Below are 23,798 nucleotides of genomic sequence, written 5' to 3'. Positions count from 1 at the left end.
GGGCTTTAAATGAAATAAGATCAAACAAATAAAAAAAATATATATATCTCATCTTAATATCTCTTTAAAGGAGAAAAATCAAATGGTCAAACAGGGGGTCACAATACCAGCCCCTCAGCATGGTGGATTAAGAATATAGCGGAACACCAGCTGGAGAGAGGTACAAAGGCGTAATAATACGACGACTGAGCCGATATAGCAATATAGCCAATGTGCATGAAAAACATGTCTAAAAAAAACAAGACAATTTATGGACATTAACCATTTCATTGAACAGCAAGCCACGAGCATTAAGGTGTAATCAGACTATCCTGATTTTCATTGTCATGAAGGGGTTAAACAAGTACCCATATTCCCATCATAGTCTCTGTAAAGAGTATACATCCAGGATACTAAATTAGATTCAATAACATTTGTAATTACACCCAGAGGGTCCGTAGCTTTTGCAAAGTCCACCCGAGTGGTTGGTCACTTACGGTTGTGGTGTCTGTAGACGTGTTCCTTATAGTGCACAGGATAACCCAATCCTACCGACCACAAGACGCACACACACTTTGTAAACGCAATAAGGCTGGTTTTCATTGTCTCGAAGGGACGTGGAAGATTGGCGAATAACTTAAGGCAGAGGCTGCGAGTGTTGTCACAGGGATAAGGCACGGAAGCACTGCAGCACAGACCTTCTCGCTCTGAGACCAGAGCTGTGTGTGTGGGCTGGAGGGATTCCTCTCCCCACGCACTGCAACCCGGCAGCAGCCAATTAAAGGACAGCCAGGTAGGGAAGCATCTCGTGGAGGAGAACAAAACGTGCATCATCCTTTAACGACGAGTTCTGACGGAGATCTTTTATTAAGTTTGCATTTTTTAGCAGAGTGCAGAGGGTAGAGGAAACAATTTAACCCTTTTGGGATTGCAGACTTGGCATTTCTCACCAGTCTTGCACACAAAGGGTTAAGAACCCCCATCCCCATTAATATAATCTCGTCAATGATTGCTTTATAGCTTCTCTGTTATAAACAGCAGCCAAAACGCTGGAGGCTTATAAATAAATAATCAAAAGGCTGGCCGGGCAATATAGCCAATTCTAAAGAGGAGATCTGCATAAGGAACGCATCAGTCATAGCCAATCCATGAATCATTGTTTAGATTGTAAGCTCATAGGTCAGTGCACCCCGTCAGGGTCATTTAACAAATTAAATCTCAACAGCAAAACTGAGGCTAACAGGAAATTTAGAAGCTATACTCAACTATACTCACAGCTTAGCTGTGTTAGCCTCAGTCTTGTCATTCAGATAGAATTCGAAATACCCCTGTGTGTACAATTGTAACGCATGCTAGATTTCAGGCTGACCACAGGCATCTCTATAGCGTTTGTTGTAATCTGTGCTTTATTGTGCTGTCTTCAATCATTACAATTTGTTACAAAGATACGTTATTGTACAGCGCTGCAGAAAGTGTTGGAGCCATATCTTGACAAACACACTTCAAACACATAATGTGTAAGTATATTTTAAATCTGATTCACCTGCACTGCAAAGCATTAACTCCATGTCACCAAAATAATATAAAATATTCCCTTTAATCAAAAGGTTTGCCAAACCCATCCTTGCATCTTTATGGTTTATTTCAGCAATATGGTTTTGTTTTTTGGCTATTAACCCCTTAAGGACCAAACTTCTGGAATAAAAGGGAATCATGACATGTCAGACATGTCATGTGTCCTTAAGGGGTTAAAGAACCTTTCTCTAAAGCCGGAGTGGAGAAAAGATAGATTCTAGATGTTGTAAATGTATAACTAAGCATCATGGGAGTTGTAGTTCATTTAAAATAATAATAAAGCAATCGATTTAACCTACTAGAGCACAGACAACCGTAAGGATCAGCAGCGTGAGACATCTGTCCGTATTTTTATCAGTAAAAATACAGCATTGAAATAAAAGGATACAAGAAATATTATTATTCCTCTGGAATACGTTCTCCAACATAGGCTGTAGCGCAGGAAATAATGATACAGCTCCAATGCAGGATCATTATCCAAAGCTTTGAGTGGCTTCCAGAATAATGGATTCCCAAATCCTGGCTCTCTGTACCACTAACCCGCTGTTCTGGTATGCTTCCCAGGTTCCCAAGACTATTAACAATCTATGCAGATTCTGTGTAATGAGCTTGATTTGGGATATTACACCCGGAGCTCTGCACAGGATTCTGGACATACAGAGAGATATGTTGTGATGTAACTCTCCAAAGACACAGGGTTCCTGGATTTTTAACTTTTTACATTTTTTAGCGTCGGAAAGTTTGCCAACTGAACTTGCTTTTGACAGCGTGAGTGTGGGTTCCCTCAATTCATCATGGGAATATTTAAAGAAGGTCGTGGGAGATCCTACAGCGAGAACGCCAAACTGAACGCCCACTCTATCTGGGCTCATTAGACACTGAAATCACGAATCATCTGGACACAGTTAATGAAGAGAGTGTGAAGTGGCTGGCGCACGGTCGTCAAGTAACTAACACAGCCTTCGGGATAGTTCAGTGATTGTGGTTTCAACTTCATTACCTTACAGACATAGGTTCAATCCAATAAAGGTCAACAAGGCTTTTCACCGTCCAAAGTCAATGAAACAAGTACCAGTGAGTTGGGTAATACTCACAGAATACATCCAGGATGTTAATGGAATCTAATGAACGTTAAATGATCCCCTTCCAGTATTAAATCATTGCTCCAACCAAAAAATAGTGTTTTCATAATATAATGATTTTGGTTAGTGGAAAACTTGCTGTCCCAGTCCCCCGATAAAAAAAAAAGAAAAAAAATCTCACCTTGATCTAACCAAGACCGATGGCTCTCCCCTTGCTACAGGGGGAGGGAGGTCAGGGAGGGCACGCTGAAGGGAAGACATGGCCAGCACAGGGGGGGGTGCTTTGTGCCAAATTTTAGGAGACTAAAAACTATTTTTGCAACTAAAATGTAATTTAGAAGAAGAACAATGTATCCTATTTACACAGACTGATTTCTAAACACATTTATTGTAGCTTGAAGACACATTACTGGGAGTATTATTACTGTGGGGCTCTGTTATACACCCAGACACATTACTGGGAGTATCATTGCCGTGGAGCTCTGTTATACACTCAGACACATTACTGGGAGTATTATTGCTGTTGGGCTCTGTTATACACTCAGACACATTACTGGGAGTATTATTACTGTGGAGCTCTGTTATACACTCAGACACATTACTGGGACTATTATTGCTGTGGAGCTCTGTTATACATTCAGAGACATTACTGGGAGTATTATTACTGTGGAGCTCTGTGATACACTCAGACATATTACTGGGAGTATTATTGCTGTGGAGCTCTGTTATACACTCAGACACATTACTGGGAGTATTATTGCTGTGGAGCTCTGTGATACACTCAGACATATTACTGGGAGTATTATTACTGTGGAGCTCTGTTATACAGACACATTACTGGGAGTATTATTGCTGTGGAGCTCTGTTATACACTCAGACACATTACTGGGAGTATTATTACTGTGGAGCTCTGTTATACACTCAGACACATTACTGGGAGTATTATTGCTGTGGAGCTCTGTTATACACTCAGACACATTACTGGGAGTATTATTGCTGTGGAGCTCTGTGATACACTCAGACATATTACTGGGAGTATTATTGCTGTGGAGCTCTGTTATACAGACACATTACTGGGAGTATTATTACTGTGGAGCTCTGCTATACACTCAGACACTCAAACAATAGGGAGCTCCTAGAAAAGAGGGACAGAGGGATAGACAAAAGGGACAGAGGGATTTGGACCCAATATATAGACTACCCCTCATGTATAGGGACACTTGGGAGGTATGTGAATAGTGGAACTTATTTAATCAATTTCAAGGTTATTGTATCTTTGCCCCTAAATTAAGGGGAAAACGAGCATTTCACTTCTGACCTGGCAATTTGAGTAGGATGTTATACGTTCATGGCCTTGGTAGTCTGTCCCCTTGTTAGTTTCTTATTCACTTTGCTAATACCATAGGATGTCCTGGAAATCATGGTAAATTAAAGGAACACTATAGGCACTCAGACCCCTTCAGCTCATTGCAGTTGTCTGGGTGTAGTGTCCCAGTCTACTTAACCCTCCAATGGTAATTATTGCAGGTTTTGGATAAACTGCAATAATTATATTGCAGGGCTAACCCCACCTCCAGTGGCTGTCAATCAGACAACCACAAGAGGGACTTCTGGGTCATTAGGCGACTTTTGGTTGCATAATTGATGCTAGATGCCCTCACGCTATGCATGAGGGAGCTATAGCGCCAGGAAAACATTGTAGTTTCCATTTAAGTTACAATTAAAATACAAAGAAATGTATTTTAGGTGAAAAACAAAAATAATGTGAAGTGGCGTGCTTAGTACTGGACTTACCCCTTTAAACGACTGGGGTATATAATTCCATATTATTTGTGTGAGAGATAAAATCTCTTCTGTAAACAGCTGACATTTTGTTCCCCAGGAGGAAGCCAGTAAAGTAATAAAAAGTCACCAGAAGTGTCTTAGGAATCGCCATCCTAAACTACACGCAGAACTCAGGGGCTCTATATCAGTGACGGAATTTGAAATAAAGAAGTAATTAACGTTAAATACCGTACACGTACAGCAATCAGAAGATCTATGGAGATATAAGTTGGAACAATGAAGCAGTCCGTCATTGAACGCTCTTACAAGCACTTATGTATAGCACAGATGACTACCCAGAATGCCTTGCAGTACTTGTTTTGAAATATTTATGTGGGCTATTATCAAGTCCCATCTGCTTTGATCAGAGATCAGAAAAGGATATATCTCTCTGCTCTAAAAAAAGGCACAAAACGTTCTTCCCATAGAAAACCATTCAACTAACAAAAATAAAGCCACATACATTTTTAATTTGACTGTTGTGTTTCCAAGCTGTAAAAATTGTTAAAGCGGTCCGTAACGCACTGCCACTAACAAGGCAGCAGTATGTGCGTTGCTTGCTTTTTTTGCAAATTGCTCTCCTTTTCTGTGAGCGGGTTGTGAGCCTTTAGGGCAAGCAGATTTATCTGCAAGTTAGCAGGTCACAAGCTCGTTAATGATCTGTTGCCTCGACCCCATTAATCCCATCATGGGATATGTTTTGGAGGGGTGTTAGGAGAAAAGCGAATTTGAAAAATTAGGAGGGATGTGATAGACTAATGAGATACCATTGTAATACGATTTTGGCACAGGGTCTCTGCAGCTCCCATTTCTCTAAGTCAATTAGAAAAATGTGAAACCCTCAATTTAGGCATAAAATCCAGATCCTGGATGTGTATAATTTCTTCATGTTGATGCCCCCTTGTATATAGGATTCATATGCTGCATATATCTGGAAATCCGTTATGCAATCCTTTAAGAAGAGTCTTAAAGGAACTACCTTGAATAATGAATGGACTGATTTATTTCCCTTTCGAAGGATAGGAATTCTACATTAATGTTGGAGAACACAGAGAGAGCCAGCGTCCATGAGAAAACATGATGGGGCTTGTAGTCCAACTCCATCTCAATACACTGTTGTTATTATTTTAATTAATCTGTATAATCCTGATCCTAGTAAAGACCCTCTAATAAGGAAGCTGGATACAAAATATGACACAAATAAAATATATGGTCGTTGGAGGTATCCAATTGGAAGACGATTAAATGGTCCAAGATTTATCAATATTAGGGAGGTTTCTCTCGTCAGTCACAGCATGCTTTATTTATATGATAACCGACGCTTTAACTCTACAAAAGAAAGAATCATTTCATTAGATAAAAAAGTAATATCCTCTAAAAGAGACAGAGAAATAATGCAGGTGGCTCTGGAGGTAGCGGACAATCAGATTATTCACGCAGATAGAGCAACGTCTGCCTTTTGTGAGGAATACATCCTTCTGATTTCGGAGATGCTGCATGGAAACCTCAAATTACAGAGTGCCAATGAGGGATGTGTGTGCACCAACCATAACGGCAACTTCATTACACACACCACGGGCTCACACCATCTTCTAAACACAATAACAAAGTAAAAGGCTTTCTGGATCTTCCATTCCCAGATACCATATACAGTATCTCACACCCCTCACATTTTATTGGATTTTTTCATGTGAATCAATAAACTGCAATCTTTAAGTAAGGCAGTGGCTGAGTGACACGCAACAGAGGGTTGTAGTCAATGGAGTATATTCGAAGCTTGGGCTTGTCACCAGTGGGGTACCTCAGGGATCTGTACTTGGACCCATTCTCTTTAATATTTTTATTAGTGATATTGCAGAAGGTCTTGATGGTAAGGCCTGTCTTTTTGCGGATGATACTAAGATATGTAACAGGATGAAAGGGTATTTCGCCTACCACGAGCGGCTAAGGCCCCACCAAAGGCCCCACGAGACCTACTGGCATGCTTCCAAAACCACGGAGACAAGGTGGCGATGATGCAAGCCACGAGGAACCAATCTCCGTACCAGTTTGAAAATATGCAGCTATCTTTCTACGCGGACCTGTCGGGGTCCACCCTGGCGTGGAGACGCACGCTTCAGCCCTTTACAGCCCTCCTACGCCAACATAATATCACTTACCATTGGAGAGGTTCGCGCACAATGTTGATCCACCACGGGAACGCGACTTATACCATACAGGACTTACAAGAGGCAACTGAGCTACTACCGACCATGGGACTTCCCCCGATCGCTCATCCTCCACCGGAGAAAAGAACCACGCTGGCACACGGCACCGCATGGAACCCCGCAACAGCGGTCACATTTGTCCCTAGAGGAGCCTAAAAACGGCGATCGCTGCGGCAACCAACACCTGACGCAGCCCTGAAGCTCTCCGGTATCCAGACAAGACTATCTTCAGCAGCAATGCTCGCTGCAACCCCATGACTAATGACACAGTCACGATGTATATATGTTGAAATGATAAAGCCACAATATTAAGGTAGAACTCACACGAGTTTTAGCAACCAAGAGCACTTTTAAGCCACTTCTGTAAAGCCATCTGACATCTCCCACCCCCCCCCCCCCTTCCCCCGGGTAACAGGGGATCTTTACACAAAGCCATGCGGGGCAACGACCCCCTTCCTCGTACTGTTTCGATGTTATGCTCTATGTTTAACGTTCCTGACTCAGCGGCCTAAAAGCATATATGTTTTGTTATATACTAAGTATGATAGCTTACACCATAAGCAATAGATAGCACTTTTTAAAATATTAATCTATGTCCGAGCCACGGTTACATTTCCCACCTTATAGCAACATAACTGCATAAGTAACCAAGACTGCTCACGTTATAAGTTCAATGTTGGTACTATTGAGTTTAACGCATCAGCTTATAGTCAGCTAGATGCGACTTACTGCAACTTTTGGCTTAGCATTGTAAGTCTTAATCTGACATACTACTCAGCCTTTCCGAGGTGACTGTACGCTTGGCCATTTGCAAATGTGCAGTGACCGAAGGCTATGCAACCAGAAATTGTTAATGTGCATTACATTCGTTATAGTCTTAGTAAGCTTGTTTATGTACATGTGTGTGGAGCGACCATAACCGTGAAAATATGCACAGTTTTACTTAGCTGCAAGTACCCCGTACTAGCACACCTAGGGCCATATCACGGGCCTCCAGAAGGGGCATAGACCAACCAACATGGACTGCTGGGGGTCTTCCTCCTACTTTTCTGCAATACAAGGCAGGTACAGACCACATGGCCCATAGTTCGCATTACCTTACTTTACCCCTGTGTTATTTTTAATGCTACCAATCTTTATACTCGTCTTCTTAAGCTACTATGTCGACCTGCACAGAGCCCCTCCCTCATGTATCACATACTCCACTACTGGAGTACCCTAAGCAATCCATAGACCTGCAGGGATAATACCTTTTATTGACACATGCCTGGCACATTGGAATCGGCACAAGGTCAACCTCTTTAGCTAAGACCACGCGCTAGGCAGCAGCACACCCAGCCTGTAATACCCAAAGCGCTGCCATATCATGGGCTAACCTCTTGGGCCCAGGACCCAGGTCACTCCATAACTAAGCTGTCAGTTCCATTCTTAGTTCAAACAATCTTACTTACCCACTGACATCCTCGACATCATACCTCTGCACACTACCGCGGCAACACATTTAATCTCATTCTAACGTTGGTTTTCTAGCTTGTTATTTCTCAAGTTTTATACTACAAACGATGTTGACACCTGTTTATTTAACTCACAAAAATGAAAAGTGCAATTGTTTCACATGCCATGACAATGTCAACAACTGTTCGACCATATTAAGCTAGTAGATGCTGTTGTGGCCCTACCAGCCTGTATGTAATTCTTTTATTGCACGCCAAAATAAAGAATTTAAAAAAAAAAAAAAAAAAGGAAAAACTACCACAACAAGAGGACATAGTCTTAAAGGACCACTATAGTGCCAGGAAAACACTCTTTTTCTTGGCACTATAGTGCCCTGAGGGTGCCTCCACCCTCAGGGTCCCACTCGCGCCGGACCCTGGGGGGAGGAAGAGGTTTAACTTACCTCTTTCTCCAGCGCTGGGCAGGGAGCTCTCCTCCTCTCCTCCCTCTTCTTCCGTCACCGGCTGAATGCGAATGAGCCGCGCGCGCATTCAGCCAGTCCATAGGAAAGCATTTACAATGCTTTCCTATGGACGCTGGCGTCTTCTCACTGTGATTTTCATAGTGAGAAGCGCGGAAGCCCTCTAGCGGCTGTCAATGAGACAGCCACTAGAGGCTGGATTAACCCTATTATAAACATAGCAGTTTCTCTGGACCTGGCACCCAGACCACTTCATTAAGCTGAAGTGGTCTGGGTGCCTATAGTGGTCCTTTAAATTAGAGGGGCAAAGGTTTAAAAATAATATCAGGAAGTATTACTTTACTGAGAGGGTAGTGGATGCATGGAATGGCCTTCCAGTTGAAGTGGTAGAGGTTAACGCAGTAAAGGAGTATAAGCATGCGTGGGATAGGCATAAGGCATAAGGCTATCCCAACTCTAAGATAAGGCCAAGGACTAATGAAAGTATTTAGAAAATTGGGCAGACTAGATGGGCCGAATGGTTCTATGTTTGCAACAAAAGTGAGTACACCCCTAAGTGTAAATGTCCAAATTGGGCCAAAAGTGTCAATATTTTGTGTGGCCACCATTATTTTCCAGCACTGCCTTAACCCTCATGGGCATGGAGTTCACCAGAGCTTCACAGGTTGCCACTGGAGTCCTCTTCCACTCCTCCATGACGACATCATGGAGCTGGTGGATGTTGAGAGACCTTGAGCTCCCCCACCTTCTGTTTGAGGATGCCCCACAGATGCTCAATAGGGTTTAGGTCTGGAGACATGCGTGGCCAGTCCATCACCTTTACCTTCAGCTTATTTAGCAAGGCAGTGGTCGTCTTGGAGGTATGTTTGGGGTCGTTATCATGTTGGAATACTGCACTGTGGCCCAGTCTCTGAAGGAAGGGGATCATACTCTGCTTCAGTATGTCACAGTACATGTTGGCATTCATGGTTCCCTTAATGAACTGTAGCTCCCCAGTGCCAGCAGCACTCATGCAGGCCCAGACCATGACACTCCCACCACCATGTTTGACTGTAGGCAAGACACACTTGTCTTTGTAATCTTCACCTGGTTGCCGCCTCACACGCTTGACACCATCTGAACCTTGGTCTCATCGGGCCACAGGACATGATTCCAGTAATCCATGTCCTTAGTCTGTTTGTCTTCAGCAAACTGTTTGCGGGCTTTCTTGTGGGTATTAGATGGGCACCATACAGTGGGGAGATGCAGACTGTGTGGGCATTAGATGGGCACCATACAGTGGGGAGAGGCAGACTGTGTGGGCATTAGATGGGCAGCATACAGGGGGAGAGGCAGACTTTGTGGGCATTAGATGGGCAGCATACAGTGGGGAGAGGCAGACTGTGTGGGCATTAGATGGGCAGCATACAGTGGGGAGAGGCAGACTGTGTGGGCATTAGATGGGCAGCATACAGTGGGGGAGAGGCAGACTGTGTGGGCATTAGATGGGCAGCATACAGTGGGGAGAAGCAGACTGTGTGGGCATTAGATGAGTAGCATACAGTGGGGGAGAGGCAGACTGTGTGGGCATTAGATGAGTAGCATACAGGGGGAGAGGCAGACTGTAGATGGCCTTATCTGCCATCTAGCTAACACAGTGTTTCCAGTTACCTCCTCCGCATTAAATACTGCAAACTCGACATCTGTCATTGACACTCCACACTGACCTCAGACAGAGACAGAGAAGCTCAGGTAAAGCCCAAGAGAAAGGAGACGCTCAGGTAAAGCCATGTGACCTTCTCGCAGGGAATTTCTCAATGTTCTCTACATGCCCCCTGAGCAGTGACAATATACCATACTGTACCAATGGGATGAATGATATAAATAACTATCCACAAAATAACTAAATCTGCATTGACTATGAAACGTAACATTTAAATGTAAGATATTGGTAACAGGATGTTTATCCAAGTATCACTGACACTTGGTGAACGTTTCGTGAATTTGTAGCACAATAAATCTGCCAGATTAGTTTTTATCTGTTCCTTTAATTGCTCCCTAGCCATCATTACTGAACATGTGCCGTTTTTTTAACCAGCGCAAGGAATTTATGATTATATCCACCGCTTATTCTGACAGAAAGTGGCTGAATTTCTTTCCAGTACTCTAAATTTTGACAACTGCTGCAAATTACTACAAAGAAAACCATCACTTTTTTAGATGATTTTAATGAATACGATGAAAAGAATGATGGGGTTTGAACACCCCTTTTCAGAACACTTTGTTTAATAAAGTCTCGCAGTTTCGTTATCTACCAGAGCGATGCTCACTCAGAACACAGGATGTGCGAGTTAGCATTCTGGGAATGAAGAGACGTTCTGCCATATTTACTGACAATCTACTTGCGCTGTACCTGCTTTCTGCTTCATGGAATAAGCCAGGCAGTCTGTGTGCAGTTGATCTCCTTTTATCCCAACACGCAGAGCGGATGACTCATACGCTGCACCACAAAACAGATATAATGTCATGCCATTTCTCCACGTGGACCAAGAACAGGGGACACGTGACATGAACAGCAGAAAAGCAGCGATTGGTTGACCCTTTAATAGATTGCTGAGGGCCTTCCACAGCACATTGCACGGAATCAGACAGACATCGAACAATTGGCAATTATTTCCATTCGATGCGTAACCTTTCTTTAGACTATTACTCCCTACTAATAACCTACATAGTGGTTATGGTACCTGGAGTGATGCCGAGAGTGCCATCTTTCAGTTATTGAGCCGTTTGACAAACTATAATAATATACCCAGGGTCCAATAATCCAATTTGCTACCAGCCAGTAGAAAATCACCCCTGGTAAGTGTGTATGGGCCATCCAGGCTTGCAGTGGCTAGTAACTTTTAAAGCCTGGCTAGCTGCGCAGACATTGTAAGCCTTGAATTAGAGCCGCAGACTAGGAGAATGCATTGTGTCAAAGGGAATGAAGTGCACTTCTGTATAAAGAATTTCTCTTTGATGAAGGTTTCTATAGCATCTGCTGGTTACCATGGAGATCATTTCTAGTAATAATTTGCGAGACATTCTCTGTATAGTACAATATCCCCACAGGAGCCAATAAAACAGACAAATCTAATCAGAGGGGCCAAGGACTGCTGGTGTATATATCAGGCTCTATAGAATTTCTGTTTATTTGTTAATAATGGTGTTTACAAAAGACCTTGTTTAGTAGGTAACATATATACATGATGAATTAAACACAGGATTTAAAAAAAAAAAACACATAGAATGTGGACAGAGAACTTTCTTTTCAGTAAACTTTCTCGGACTCTGGATATTGGAAATGTTTTAAAGTGACTCTTAATCAGACTGCCTCAGGAGCAGATAAAGATCAGCTGTATTGTAGATTAATATACAAATATTCACATAGCGTCAACATATTCTACAGCGCAGTACAATAGTAAACCAGACAAACATTTCCTTCTAACAAATCATGTTTGACACAGTAGGAGAAGACGGCGCTGCCCAAAGAAGCTTACAATCCAAAGGGATGAGGGACAAATACGCAAAGGGGAGTAAGGGAATCAAGCGATTTGAATGTACCCGAGGGTTGGAGGGGTGTTTGGGAGAAGGGAGCACTGTATTTTGGACACAGAATAGGAGTTTTGTAGGGATGAGGAGTTCATTGAGTTTTTTCTAAGGAAGTGTGTTATTAGGGATTTTTTAACAGACTGCAGAGACGGAGAGAGTCAGATGTCCAACACAGGGGCATTCCATGAAGAGGGAGCCGATCTGCCTTATTGCTGTATCTGCATCCCAGGGTACATTGACGATCTTAACAAGAGTCTACCTCCTTCCACTGGACTGGACATGATCTGTGTGCTTCCTATAGAAGGCTAGGATATGCTTTTCATTAAAGGGACACTATAGTGTCAGGAAAACCGCTTGGTTTTCCTGACGCTATAGTACCCTGAGGGTGCCCCCACCCTCAGGGTCCCCCTCCCGCGGCGCTAAAGGGGTTAAAACCTCTTCAGCTACTCACCCGGGCTCCCTTACCTCTCCTCCCCCGCTGACGTCAGCATCCTTGTCTGACGTCACCGGCGCCAAATGCGCATGCGCGGCACTACCGTGCTCGCATTCAAAGTGTCCGTAAGACAGCCACTAGAGGCTGGCTTTACCCCAGATGTAAACATAGCAGTTTCTCAGAAACTGCTATGTTTACATCAGGCAGGGTTAACCCTAGAGGGACCTGACACCCAGACCACTTCATTGAGCTGAAGTGGTTTGGATGACTATAGTGTCCCTTTAACACTCATAATTAATAATAAGTCTAATCAGAGGGATACCAATCCACAAATCCATACCTATCCAGGCATGCTACTAGTTACAAATAAAAATAGTACACCATGAGTCCAACGCATCCCGTACAGGGACAGAACAAACACCCAATGCAAGTGCAGACACTGAGCGATGGAATTTACTTACCTTTTGGAGACGTTTCCAGGCATTTTCCATCACTGGATTCTGTTAGTCCCTGAAGACAAGGACCACATACATCGGACCCACTGGGACAGTGTTCTCTCATCTGCAGAGCACAATCAATCGTTCGACAATGGTCACCTAGAAAACAAAAAGTTCGAAAAATGGTGAGGTCCTGGCGGGCATCAGGGCTCAGGCTGGCACATCAATCACCAATAGTAGAATAGTCAATGTTCAGAAGAAAAAAGTTATAACCCAATTTAGAGTTACTCAAAGCTCGCAATGAAGGCCAGTTTGGCTGAAACGGAGCTATCCTGCCAGCAACCAATCAGCACCTGAGATTCTGATATCTGAACTGAATATCTCCCAGAATTACACTGTGCAGGGAACGGACAACAAAATGCCTCACTAGTTTTAAATCTTATATTTTTATTTAAACACGAGCTTGTAATGGAAAAGGGAAAAAAATATATATACAGGCACAGACAAACATACACCAAGAGCGGGTCAATGATTATAATGATTAATATCACTGGGACTTATTGATCTGCCTATTGATACATTTCCACCTACTTCTGGGTAATAACAATTCAACAAGCTCAGCTAACGAGCGCTCTTTCCACCCACGCCTGCGGCATTTCTTCTTGTTGTTGTTTTAGTGCGGGCACATTGCCGATACAATAAATTAGACCGACTCCTCAGCTAACATCTGTCTTGTTTCTATTTAAATGACGTGTACCTGTCAGCTTGGCGAAGATGCAAACACAAGAAGAGGTGCCCACAGCACTGGCAGTTGGACCGTTTCCAGGAGGGTTTTTTTAACCCCTTTCTTACATTTCACTGAACACACTGGGTCAGAAACTCCATGATCAAAAGAACAAACATTCTTAGACAAGCTCATAAAAAGGGATTAATGTCCTATTCCCCTCCTTGAGACATTCTGAAGAATGGGATCTTTACAGAATTGTTATGCACCTACGTTTAAAAAAAGGTAAAGCTAAAATGCTAGGCAGTTTGATATAATCAAATGCATTCACAGATGGACTGGAGAACTGGCCTCTGAAGCTCTCTCGTGCAAATATGTTTCTAGAGATTCTGAATTCTTATTTTAACAAACTCCTTTTCTTTTCTGCGCATTAATGTGACCAGATGCCCTATTTGTTAAACTCAGAAGCAATATGAAACAAGGTTTGTACAAGGTAGCTGACATTTGTCCTTTGTACACCAATGTACAGCGTACAGCACTGCTTGGATTGCTGAATCCATGATTTGGGGGTTTGTTGGCTTAGTTTACACCAATGAAAAGAATGGAAGGCAGGGAATTGCATGCCTGGCTCAGAACAAAAAACGAAAATATAAAATATTGGAACAGAAAAAACAAAATAGACCCAAAAACTTGTATTCACGGGTTCCGGGGGAGTATAGCACAGTAAAACCCAATGCATTAACCATCCAATAGTAATTATAAAAGAGTACGTTGTACATCACATCATCAATGAAAAGATTAAGAAAGAGGCTAAAGATATGCAGTGGAGACGTGGCAAAGAGACTCATTCATCCAACACCACGAGACACTCAAAATGATCTGCTAATATGGGCATTTTAGATGCAGTTAATCGTATTACAGCGCACGTATTCAGAAGGCAACAACACACACAGAGACACAAGCCGTGACGTGGCGTCGGATCCATAATTACGCCAACTTCCAGCAGCATGTAATAAACAAGTTAGAAGAATGAAACAGGTCTCGACCTATCCACGTGCTGACTCCAGCGTTTAATTAGTCGTTCCAGTCACAAGGCAGACAAAGGGAGGCTGGCTATGTACCTTGTAATACAGTATGATCGAGATCCGCGCAGCAATCTGGGAGTGGTACAAGAGGTAGACCCTTTTACAGGAATACCTGTACCCCTGTGACACAGCATCGGGTTTTAGAGCAGGTATTGTTCACAGGCCGTATTTGTCAACTTTAGTAACCAATCACCATACTATGCCCAATGCAAAATGGCTCAAATTTACTGGCCCAAAATTCCCAAATGTTAAGAAAAAAATAAAAAATACTGTAATAATGAAATCCTAAGACCCCTTTAGATATTATAAAATTATCTCCTGAACTAATGTACAGAATTTATTAAATCTTTGAATTGCAGAAAATAAATAGGTTGTGGCTCGGTGGCGATGTCCTGAAAAGCAGAAGGTAAGACTCGGAAATGTGGTCTCCCACCAGGTGAGCGGTACAATATTGGGAATAGGTCATTCTGCAATAGAATTCTAAGTCAGGAACGGTCAGTGGGAATTCCACTGGTTTCCATGGTGACTGCTCCGCATGTAACACTTGGTGCCATAACTGCCCTTTATAGGTGACCGACAGACAGGGTCCACCTTCAATGAGAAGGAATGCAATGTGAATTCAAAGCAAATGTTAAATTTAAGGTCAAAATATTCAAATTGGGAAAAAAAATGTCCAGAGTTTTACATTGGCTCTTTTGCCTAAAATTTTTAATTCACAAAGATTTTCGTGCAATTCACACGACCCTATGGGTCGGATTAATTGGGAAGGGAAAACACTCTCAGATTTTATCCCAGCTACAATAAGAAGAATAGCCACATTGAAATGAGTTTGTGTAAATCCAACGTATCTTGGCTAAACATATAGCAGCTGCCTAGAATAACCCCCTTCTAGGGCTTTTAATGTGGAGCTAGATATTCCAGCACTTCAGGGGTTACTTGGATAACCGAGTGTGTAAGGATTCTGCATACTGAATAGATTTCACAGAGGAGCAAAGCAATTCTGGATTGCTGGATATAAGTAATCAGACGATCCAGTTTGAAGGCTGTAGATATGACACAGACAATATGGAGGTCACACAGCGTGTAATACTTGGAAGGAATCTCACTGGCGGGGGACCTTGAGGGAGCATGCATCCCAGCGGCCATGAGCAAATCACGTAGATGGCCAGCACAGCTATCATACAGCCAGATGTACAATAACTGTGGGGGGACCTGCGTGCTTGTAGCCGGTTATTTTAGATTTCTCTGTGTCGTTTTGGTCTATAACAGAGCCGTATTATGGGCTGCTTCTAGAACCCCTGAAGTACAACTAATAGATGTGTGATCAGAGGTATTATCTACCAAGCAGCCATCCTGCAATAAATGTAATCCGGTGTATAGGATCCGAATCACATAAACAGGAGACGCTAAAATAAAAATTAAACGAACAAATAATAAGTCACAAAATGCCAGGCGTATGCTCCTAGCAAAACTAATCTATTCCAGATAGAAGTAAAGGATTAAGCTATTATATATACTGCAAGTAATAAAACTAGGTTTATGCATAATCAGATCAAATGTATCCAACAGTAAACATAACAATAAATAGGAAAATATGCAGTGGGAGTAGTTAGTAATTAAAGCTGATAGTCCATAGGAAAGCAGTCAGTGTAACCATATTATGCCCAGGATATGAACAGCGCAAACCGCTCGGCAAGTAACGCATTTAATACCCACACACACAATGAACTACAAATGACTGGAAAATGACACGCAATCAGAGTCTGGTCAAGTTGGGTATAGAGCATTTGTACTTGGTCAAGGTGACCTTCTGCACCAAAATTAAGTCATTTAACATCTTATTAGAGCTAATTTTGGATTTAAAGGTAACTGAGAGACCTTTAATGGGATGAGAGGGGACGTACACCTTGTGTCACTTTGGAGAGCTGAGCCGAATGCAATGGACTGACTGATAATTACACGGTAAGATAATTACAGAGTATCACTGGGGAAAGGACAGCCACACGTCACTGTACCGCAACATTTAAATAAGTCAGGGGTCAAAAATATGTGGAATGCCAAGTCAGTATCCTAAGGAAGCCGTAGGCTAACCCTTTACATTATAATCACATCCAGACATCTTTTTTTCACTCTCTGCAGATATTCCGGCTATTTACATTCCTAAGATATATCCGCATTCTTTATAAATAGCAGCACGCTGGTCATCGGAGAATTTATAGATTTATCACACCTACTGTATGTTTTAAAACTGATAGGAGTCTTACGAGAATAATGTTACACCTGTCGGAAGGAGAGATGAGATGACAGATATGATATTCAAACTTTTACCCCTTCCAGAAGAATAAACGCAGAGAGATTTCTCTGTACAACACGCTTCTGAAGAATCCTGTCCCTCTTTGTTTCACATTCTAGCGATACGACTTGTGTTTAAAATAAATGGCATGCGTTACATTGCAGAATAAGAGCATTCTTTTTTTTCAACGTTCAGTCATGAATGAGTCAATCAAAAGTGGATGGGTTGAGTTATATTTCCATGCAAATCATACCAACATTCTATGTAAATGGTCTGAAAATCAAACAGCTGATCAATTATATAACATAATCTGCCATAACGTACTCCTTGGACTTAGCAAGAATTCTCGTTTGGAAGGATGTGCAGTGCATTACAGCATTACAGAGTATCTGGGACAGGACACAATGAGATGCTGCAAGCTGATCGGTCCCTGAGCAGATTAGGCTGAATCTAAAGCCTCGCTGGGCATTCTCCCAGCCAAGTCAAGAAAACACACGAGGCACAGCCACCTCTCCACCCAAAGGGGGCGCCATCTCACCTCCATGGATACAATATTCAATAGCAAGTCATCTATCAAGGAAGTTTGGGGATTTTTCCTGATGTTTGTGTACGAGAAAAGTGGATCAATACTACCATGGCAACTGCTGGAAGAATTAACCTTTTAAAGGCCGGAAGGAAATGAAACATAGTAAAAGAACACTCGCAGAGGCTCACTGTAAAGTATCAGCAGAAGACAGGGAGCGGGCCTTGGGAAATTCAAGGTTTCTAAGATTTATTGTTCTGCCCAGCTCCCTGATATGGAGAATTAAAGGGACACTACAGTCACCAGAACCCCTACAACTTAATGCAGTAATTATGGTGTCTATAGCCTGTCCCTGCAAGCTTTTTAATCTAAACATTGCCTTTTCAGGGAAATGGCAGTGTTTACATTACTGCCTAGGAGCACCTCTAATGTCAGTCACTCAGAAGGCCCCTAGGGGTGCTTCCTGGGTTGGTGATGCACACTTTCAGCGCCTCCACATTAGAGATGTATTGATTCAATGCAGGGCTTGACAAATTTGCTTTGAATCTAGGAGCCAGCTAAAAAAAAAGTTAGATTTTAAAATACAATCCTTAAAGGGACACGATAGTCACCAGGTCCACTACAGCTTAATGTAGTGGTTCTGGTGTCTAGAGCCTGTCCCTGCAGGCTTTTCAATGTAAACACTGACTTTTCAGAGAAATGGCAGTGTTTACATTGCTTCCTAGTGACAGTCACCCACACAGTCACTAGAAATGCTTCCTGTGCTACCTTCAGCGTCTCCACGCTCTGCATGGAGGCTCTGAACATTCCCCATAGAGATGCATTGATTCAATGCATCTCTATGAGGAGATGTTAATTGGTGCAGCATTTTGCAGCCAATCCTTTGGCAAAGTATTGGATTGGCCGAGATCATCAAGCTTGATGATCTCAGCCATAGAGGCATTGCTAGTCGAGGGGAGATCAGCACAGCGTGGGGGGATAAAAAAGGCGAACAGAAGGTGTCTGGTAACCTAAACACACGCATCATGACACTATTTCCTATTCGCGCCGCCACCCGCCCTGCAGGACCACCCAGCATGCCGCCTGCGGCTCGCAGACGCCAAGGCAAAATTCCTTTTGGCGACTTGGCGCCTGGAATTTGTTGAGCCCTGATTCAATGGATCTCTATTAGTAGATGCTGATTGGTGCAGGGTGGCGTTTTTCACTGATGCTGGATGCCCTCATGCAAAGCGTGAGGAGATCCAGCGCCATTAAAGGGACTCAGGGTCTGTTAGAATCCCGGAAGCGCCTCTAGTGGCTATGTGATAGATAATCACTGGAGGCAGTCTTAGTCTGGTTTTGAGAAACTGCAATGATTACTTTGCAGGACTAACTGGGACAGGGACATTGAACCTAGACCACTACAATGAGGTGAAATGGTCTGGATGCCTATAGTGTTCCTTTAAATGTACATAATATCAGCACCAGCTATCACCAATCGATAATAGGCATTGGCATCGGCTCAGAAAAAATTGTGTTGGTCCATCACACCGCAACATAACACTGCAAAACAGCGTCACCCACCTTAGCATAACACACACTGCAGTACTGTGCTACCCACCGCAATATAATACTGCAATACAGCGTCACCCATTGCAGTACTGTGCTACCCACCGCAATATAATACTGCAACACAGCGTCACCCACCTTAGCATAACATACACTGCAGTACTGTGCTACCCACCGCAATATAATACTGCAACACAGCGTCACCCACCTTCGTATAACACACACTGCAGTACTGTGCTACCCACCGCAATATAATACTGCAATACAGCGTCACCCACCTTAGCATAACACACCCTGCAGTACTGTGCTACCCACCGCAATATAATACTGAAACACAGCGTCACCCACCTTAGTATAACACACACTGCAGTACTGTGCTACCCACCGCAATACAGCATCACCCACCTTAGCATAACACACACTGCAGTACTGTGCTACCCACCGCAATATAATACTGCAAAACAGCGTCACCCACCTTAGCATAACACACACTGCAGTACTGTGCTACCCACCGCAATATAATACTGCAACACAGCGTCACCCACCTTAGCATAACATACACTGCAGTACTGTGCTACCCACCGCAATATAATACTGAAACACAGCGTCACCCACCTTACTATAACACACACTGCAGTACTGTGCTACCCACCGCAATATAATACTGCAACACAGCGTCACCCACCTTCGTATAACACACACTGCAGTACTGTGCTACCCACCGCAATATAATACTGCAATACAGCGTCACCCACCTTAGCATAACACACACTGCAGTACTGTGCTACCCACCGCAATATAATACTGAAACACAGCGTCACCCACCTTAGTATAACACACACTGCAGTACTGTGCTACCCACCGCAATATAATACTGAAACACAGCGTCACCCACCTTAGCATAACACACCCTGCAGTACTGTGCTACCCACCGCAATATAATACTGCAACACAGCGTCACCCACCGTAGCATAACACACACTGCAGTACTGTGCTACCCACCGCAATATAATACTGCAATACAGCGTCACCCACCTTAGCATAACACACACTGCAGTACCGTGCTACCCACCGCAATATAATACTGCAACACAGCGTCACCCACCTTAGCATAACACACACTGCAGTACTGTGCTACCCACCGCAATATAGTACTGCAACACAGCGTCACCCACCTTAGCATAACACACACTGCAGTACTGTGCTACCCACCGCAATATAATACTGAAACACCACGTCACCCACCTTAGCATAACACACACTGCAGTACTGTGCTACCCCAGCAATATAATACTGAAACACAGCATCACCCACCTTAGTATAACACACACTGCAGTACTGTGCTACCCACCGCAATATAATACTGCAACACAGCGTCACCCACCTTAGCATAACACACCCTGCAGTACTGTGCTACCCACCGCAATATAATACTGAAACCCAGCGTCACCCACCTTAGCATAACACACACTGCAGTACTGTGCTACCCACCGCAATATAATACTGCAACAAAGCATCACCCAACTTAGCATAACACACCCTGCAGTACTGTGCTACCCACCGCAATACAGCATCACCCACCTTAGCATAACACACACTGCAGTACTGTGCTACCCACCGCAATATAATACTGCAACACAGCGTCACCCACCTTAGCATAACACACACTGCAGTACTGTGCTACCCACCGCAATATAATACTGCAACACAGCGTCACCCACCTTAGTATAACACACACTGCAGTACTGTGCTACCCACCGCAATATAATACTGCAACACAGCGTCACCCACCTTAGCATAACACACCCTGCAGTACTGTGCTACCCACCGCAATATAATACTGCAATACAGCGTCACCCACCTTAGCATAACACACTGCAGTACTGTGCTACCCACCGCAATATAACACTGAAACACAGCGTCACCCATTGCAGTACTGTGCTACCCACCGCAATATAATACTGAAACACAGCGTCACCCACCTTAGTATAACACACACTGCAGTACTGTGCTACCCACCGCAATACAGCATCACCCACCTTAGCATAACACACACTGCAGTACTGTGCTACCCACCGCAATATAATACTGCAACACAGCGTCACCCACCTTAGCATAACACACACTGCAGTACTGTGCTACCCACCGTAATATAATACTGCAACACAGCGTCACCCACCTTAGCATAACACACCCTGCAGTACTGTGCTACCCACCGTAATATAATACTGCAACACAGCGTCACCCACCTTAGCATAACACACCCTGCAGTACTGTGCTACCCACCGCAATATAATACTGCAATACAGCGTCACCCACCTTAGCATAACACACTGCAGTACTGTGCTACCCACCGCAATATAACACTGAAACACAGCGTCACCCATTGCAGTACTGTGCTACCCACCGCAATATAATACTGAAACACAGCGTCACCCACCTTAGTATAACACACACTGCAGTACTGTGCTACCCACCGCAATACAGCATCACCCACCTTAGCATAACACACACTACAGTACTGTGCTACCCACCGCAATATAATACTGCAACACAGCGTCACCCACCTTAGCATAACACACACTGCAGTACTGTGCTACCCACCGTAATATAATACTGCAACACAGCGTCACCCACCTTAGCATAACACACACTGCAGTACTGTGTTACCCACCGCAATATAATACTGCAAAACAGCGTCACCCACCTTAGCATAACACACACTGCAGTACTGTGCTACCCACCGCAATATAATACTGCAATACAGCGTCACCCATTGCAGTACTGTGCTACCCACCGCAATATAATACTGCAACACAGCGTCACCCACCTTAGCATAACATACACTGCAGTACTGTGCTACCCACCGCAATATAATACTGCAACACAGCGTCACCCACCTTCGTATAACACACACTGCAGTACTGTGCTACCCACCGCAATATAATACTGCAATACAGCGTCACCCACCTTAGCATAACACACCCTGCAGTACTGTGCTACCCACCGCAATATAATACTGAAACACAGCGTCACCCACCTTAGTATAACACACACTGCAGTACTGTGCTACCCACCGCAATACAGCATCACCCACCTTAGCATAACACACACTGCAGTACTGTGCTACCCACCGCAATATAATACTGAAACACAGCGTCACCCACCTTAGTATAACACACACTGCAGTACTGTGCTACCCACCGCAATACAGCAAAAATATTACACCCATTAGTATGTCAGCCATTGAAAACAAAATAACACACACTGCAGTATTTTACACACTGAGAAAAACTCTCTGCATTACAATGTTACAGAACATCACACAATGAGTACAGCAGGAGCCACACTGCAGCAACGGGAGTACAAACAATGCAATACAAACACTACATTAGGTAGGATGCGACAAACCACACACAATATACAGCAGTAAACCGGGCACAATGCAAAATGGAAATGGCATCCAACAAATCGCCCCTTTTTAAAATTGCACACTGGAACAGTTTTGCACTATATAAATGCCCATAGTAATAAGGTTTTCTAATGCAATATAACACACCTTGATACATTATAACTACGAACACACCGAGATGCAATATAATACAGTACACCAAGACGATATAACACTGTATGACAACACACAGTACGTGACGCTCGGAGAGGCTTTACTGTAACAAACTCAATCACACAAGTGAACCCTTTCTATGAAGAAAGCTATAACGAGGTATATGGCAGTGACCTGCTGAGATACACTGTATGGTGGTTTATAGGATTTTCAGTGTAATATACCGTCCATCGTAATGACCACGCTGTTTAATGGTTTACGGAACACTCTGCACCACGTCCCAGCGCTATAGGCCTCTGTTGGCCAATATACTGTGAGTCACATGCAGAGATCACGGCCATTTCCCTATCTGTTCATCTGCTTACCTCGATCAACACATTAATATGTATAATTCTCAGAATTCTGCCGCATCTCTCACAGGAAGGCAGAATTTCCATTGCGATACTTTATGCAAAGCAGCATATTTATAAAAAACCCGGCCTCTACCGAGCGACAGAGACAAATAAAATGAACCGGTCAAGCCTAAAACCAGCACGTTATACCAGGAGTTGTAACATGTGCAGGAACCACTAAAACTCAAAGTGGTTGTGGTATAAAGTATTTTTGGCGCCATATGATTATTGAGTGTTAAAACACAATGGTTAGAATAAAACTGTGGCTCTCTCGGTCAGCATTATTTACAAAAAGTAAAAAAAAAAAAAAAAAATCGAACACAAAGTTGTATTCCTAACTTTATTGCTCCCTCTGCCTCCACTCCCCTCCCCTCCCCTCCCCTCACCCCCTCCTTCCCCCTCCCTTCTCCCCCCAGTAGATAAACAGTTAAAAAAATATTTTAACACCTACCGGATTCCAGCGCCAATCTTTTTCGGCACTGGGTCGGTGCTCCACCTTCTCTGATGTCAACCGACGGGGAGGGGATGGCAAATGCGCGGAGCATCTCCCGCCCCTTAAGAAAGCTCTATAAAACTGCAATGTTTTACATTGTGGGACCAAGTGTGACAGGGACAGTGCACCCACAACACTTCAATGAGATGAAGT

The 23,798-nt window shown here is 43.4% G+C and overlaps 1 protein-coding gene across 2 annotated transcripts in view; it reads right to left on the bottom strand.

Annotated features, from left to right (window-relative positions):
• Positions 1–23,798, bottom strand: part of NPDC1 (neural proliferation, differentiation and control 1) — a 77,351-nt gene that overhangs the window by 17,020 nt on the left and 36,533 nt on the right. The window contains exon 2 of one of the 2 annotated variants that reach the window (XM_063432962.1): positions 13,047–13,181. In XM_063432962.1, coding sequence (XP_063289032.1) covers positions 13,047–13,181 — 135 coding nt within the window. Of the gene's footprint in view, positions 1–476; positions 747–13,046; positions 13,182–23,798 lie in introns of those variants that run through there. The other variant, XM_063432961.1, reaches the window with a different exon arrangement.

This window comes from Pelobates fuscus, chromosome 9 (assembly GCF_036172605.1).
Source record: "Pelobates fuscus isolate aPelFus1 chromosome 9, aPelFus1.pri, whole genome shotgun sequence".
NCBI lineage: Eukaryota > Metazoa > Chordata > Amphibia > Anura > Pelobatidae > Pelobates > Pelobates fuscus.
Note: the sequence above shows the minus strand (reverse complement) of the source record. Positions and strands in the feature narration are given on the sequence as shown.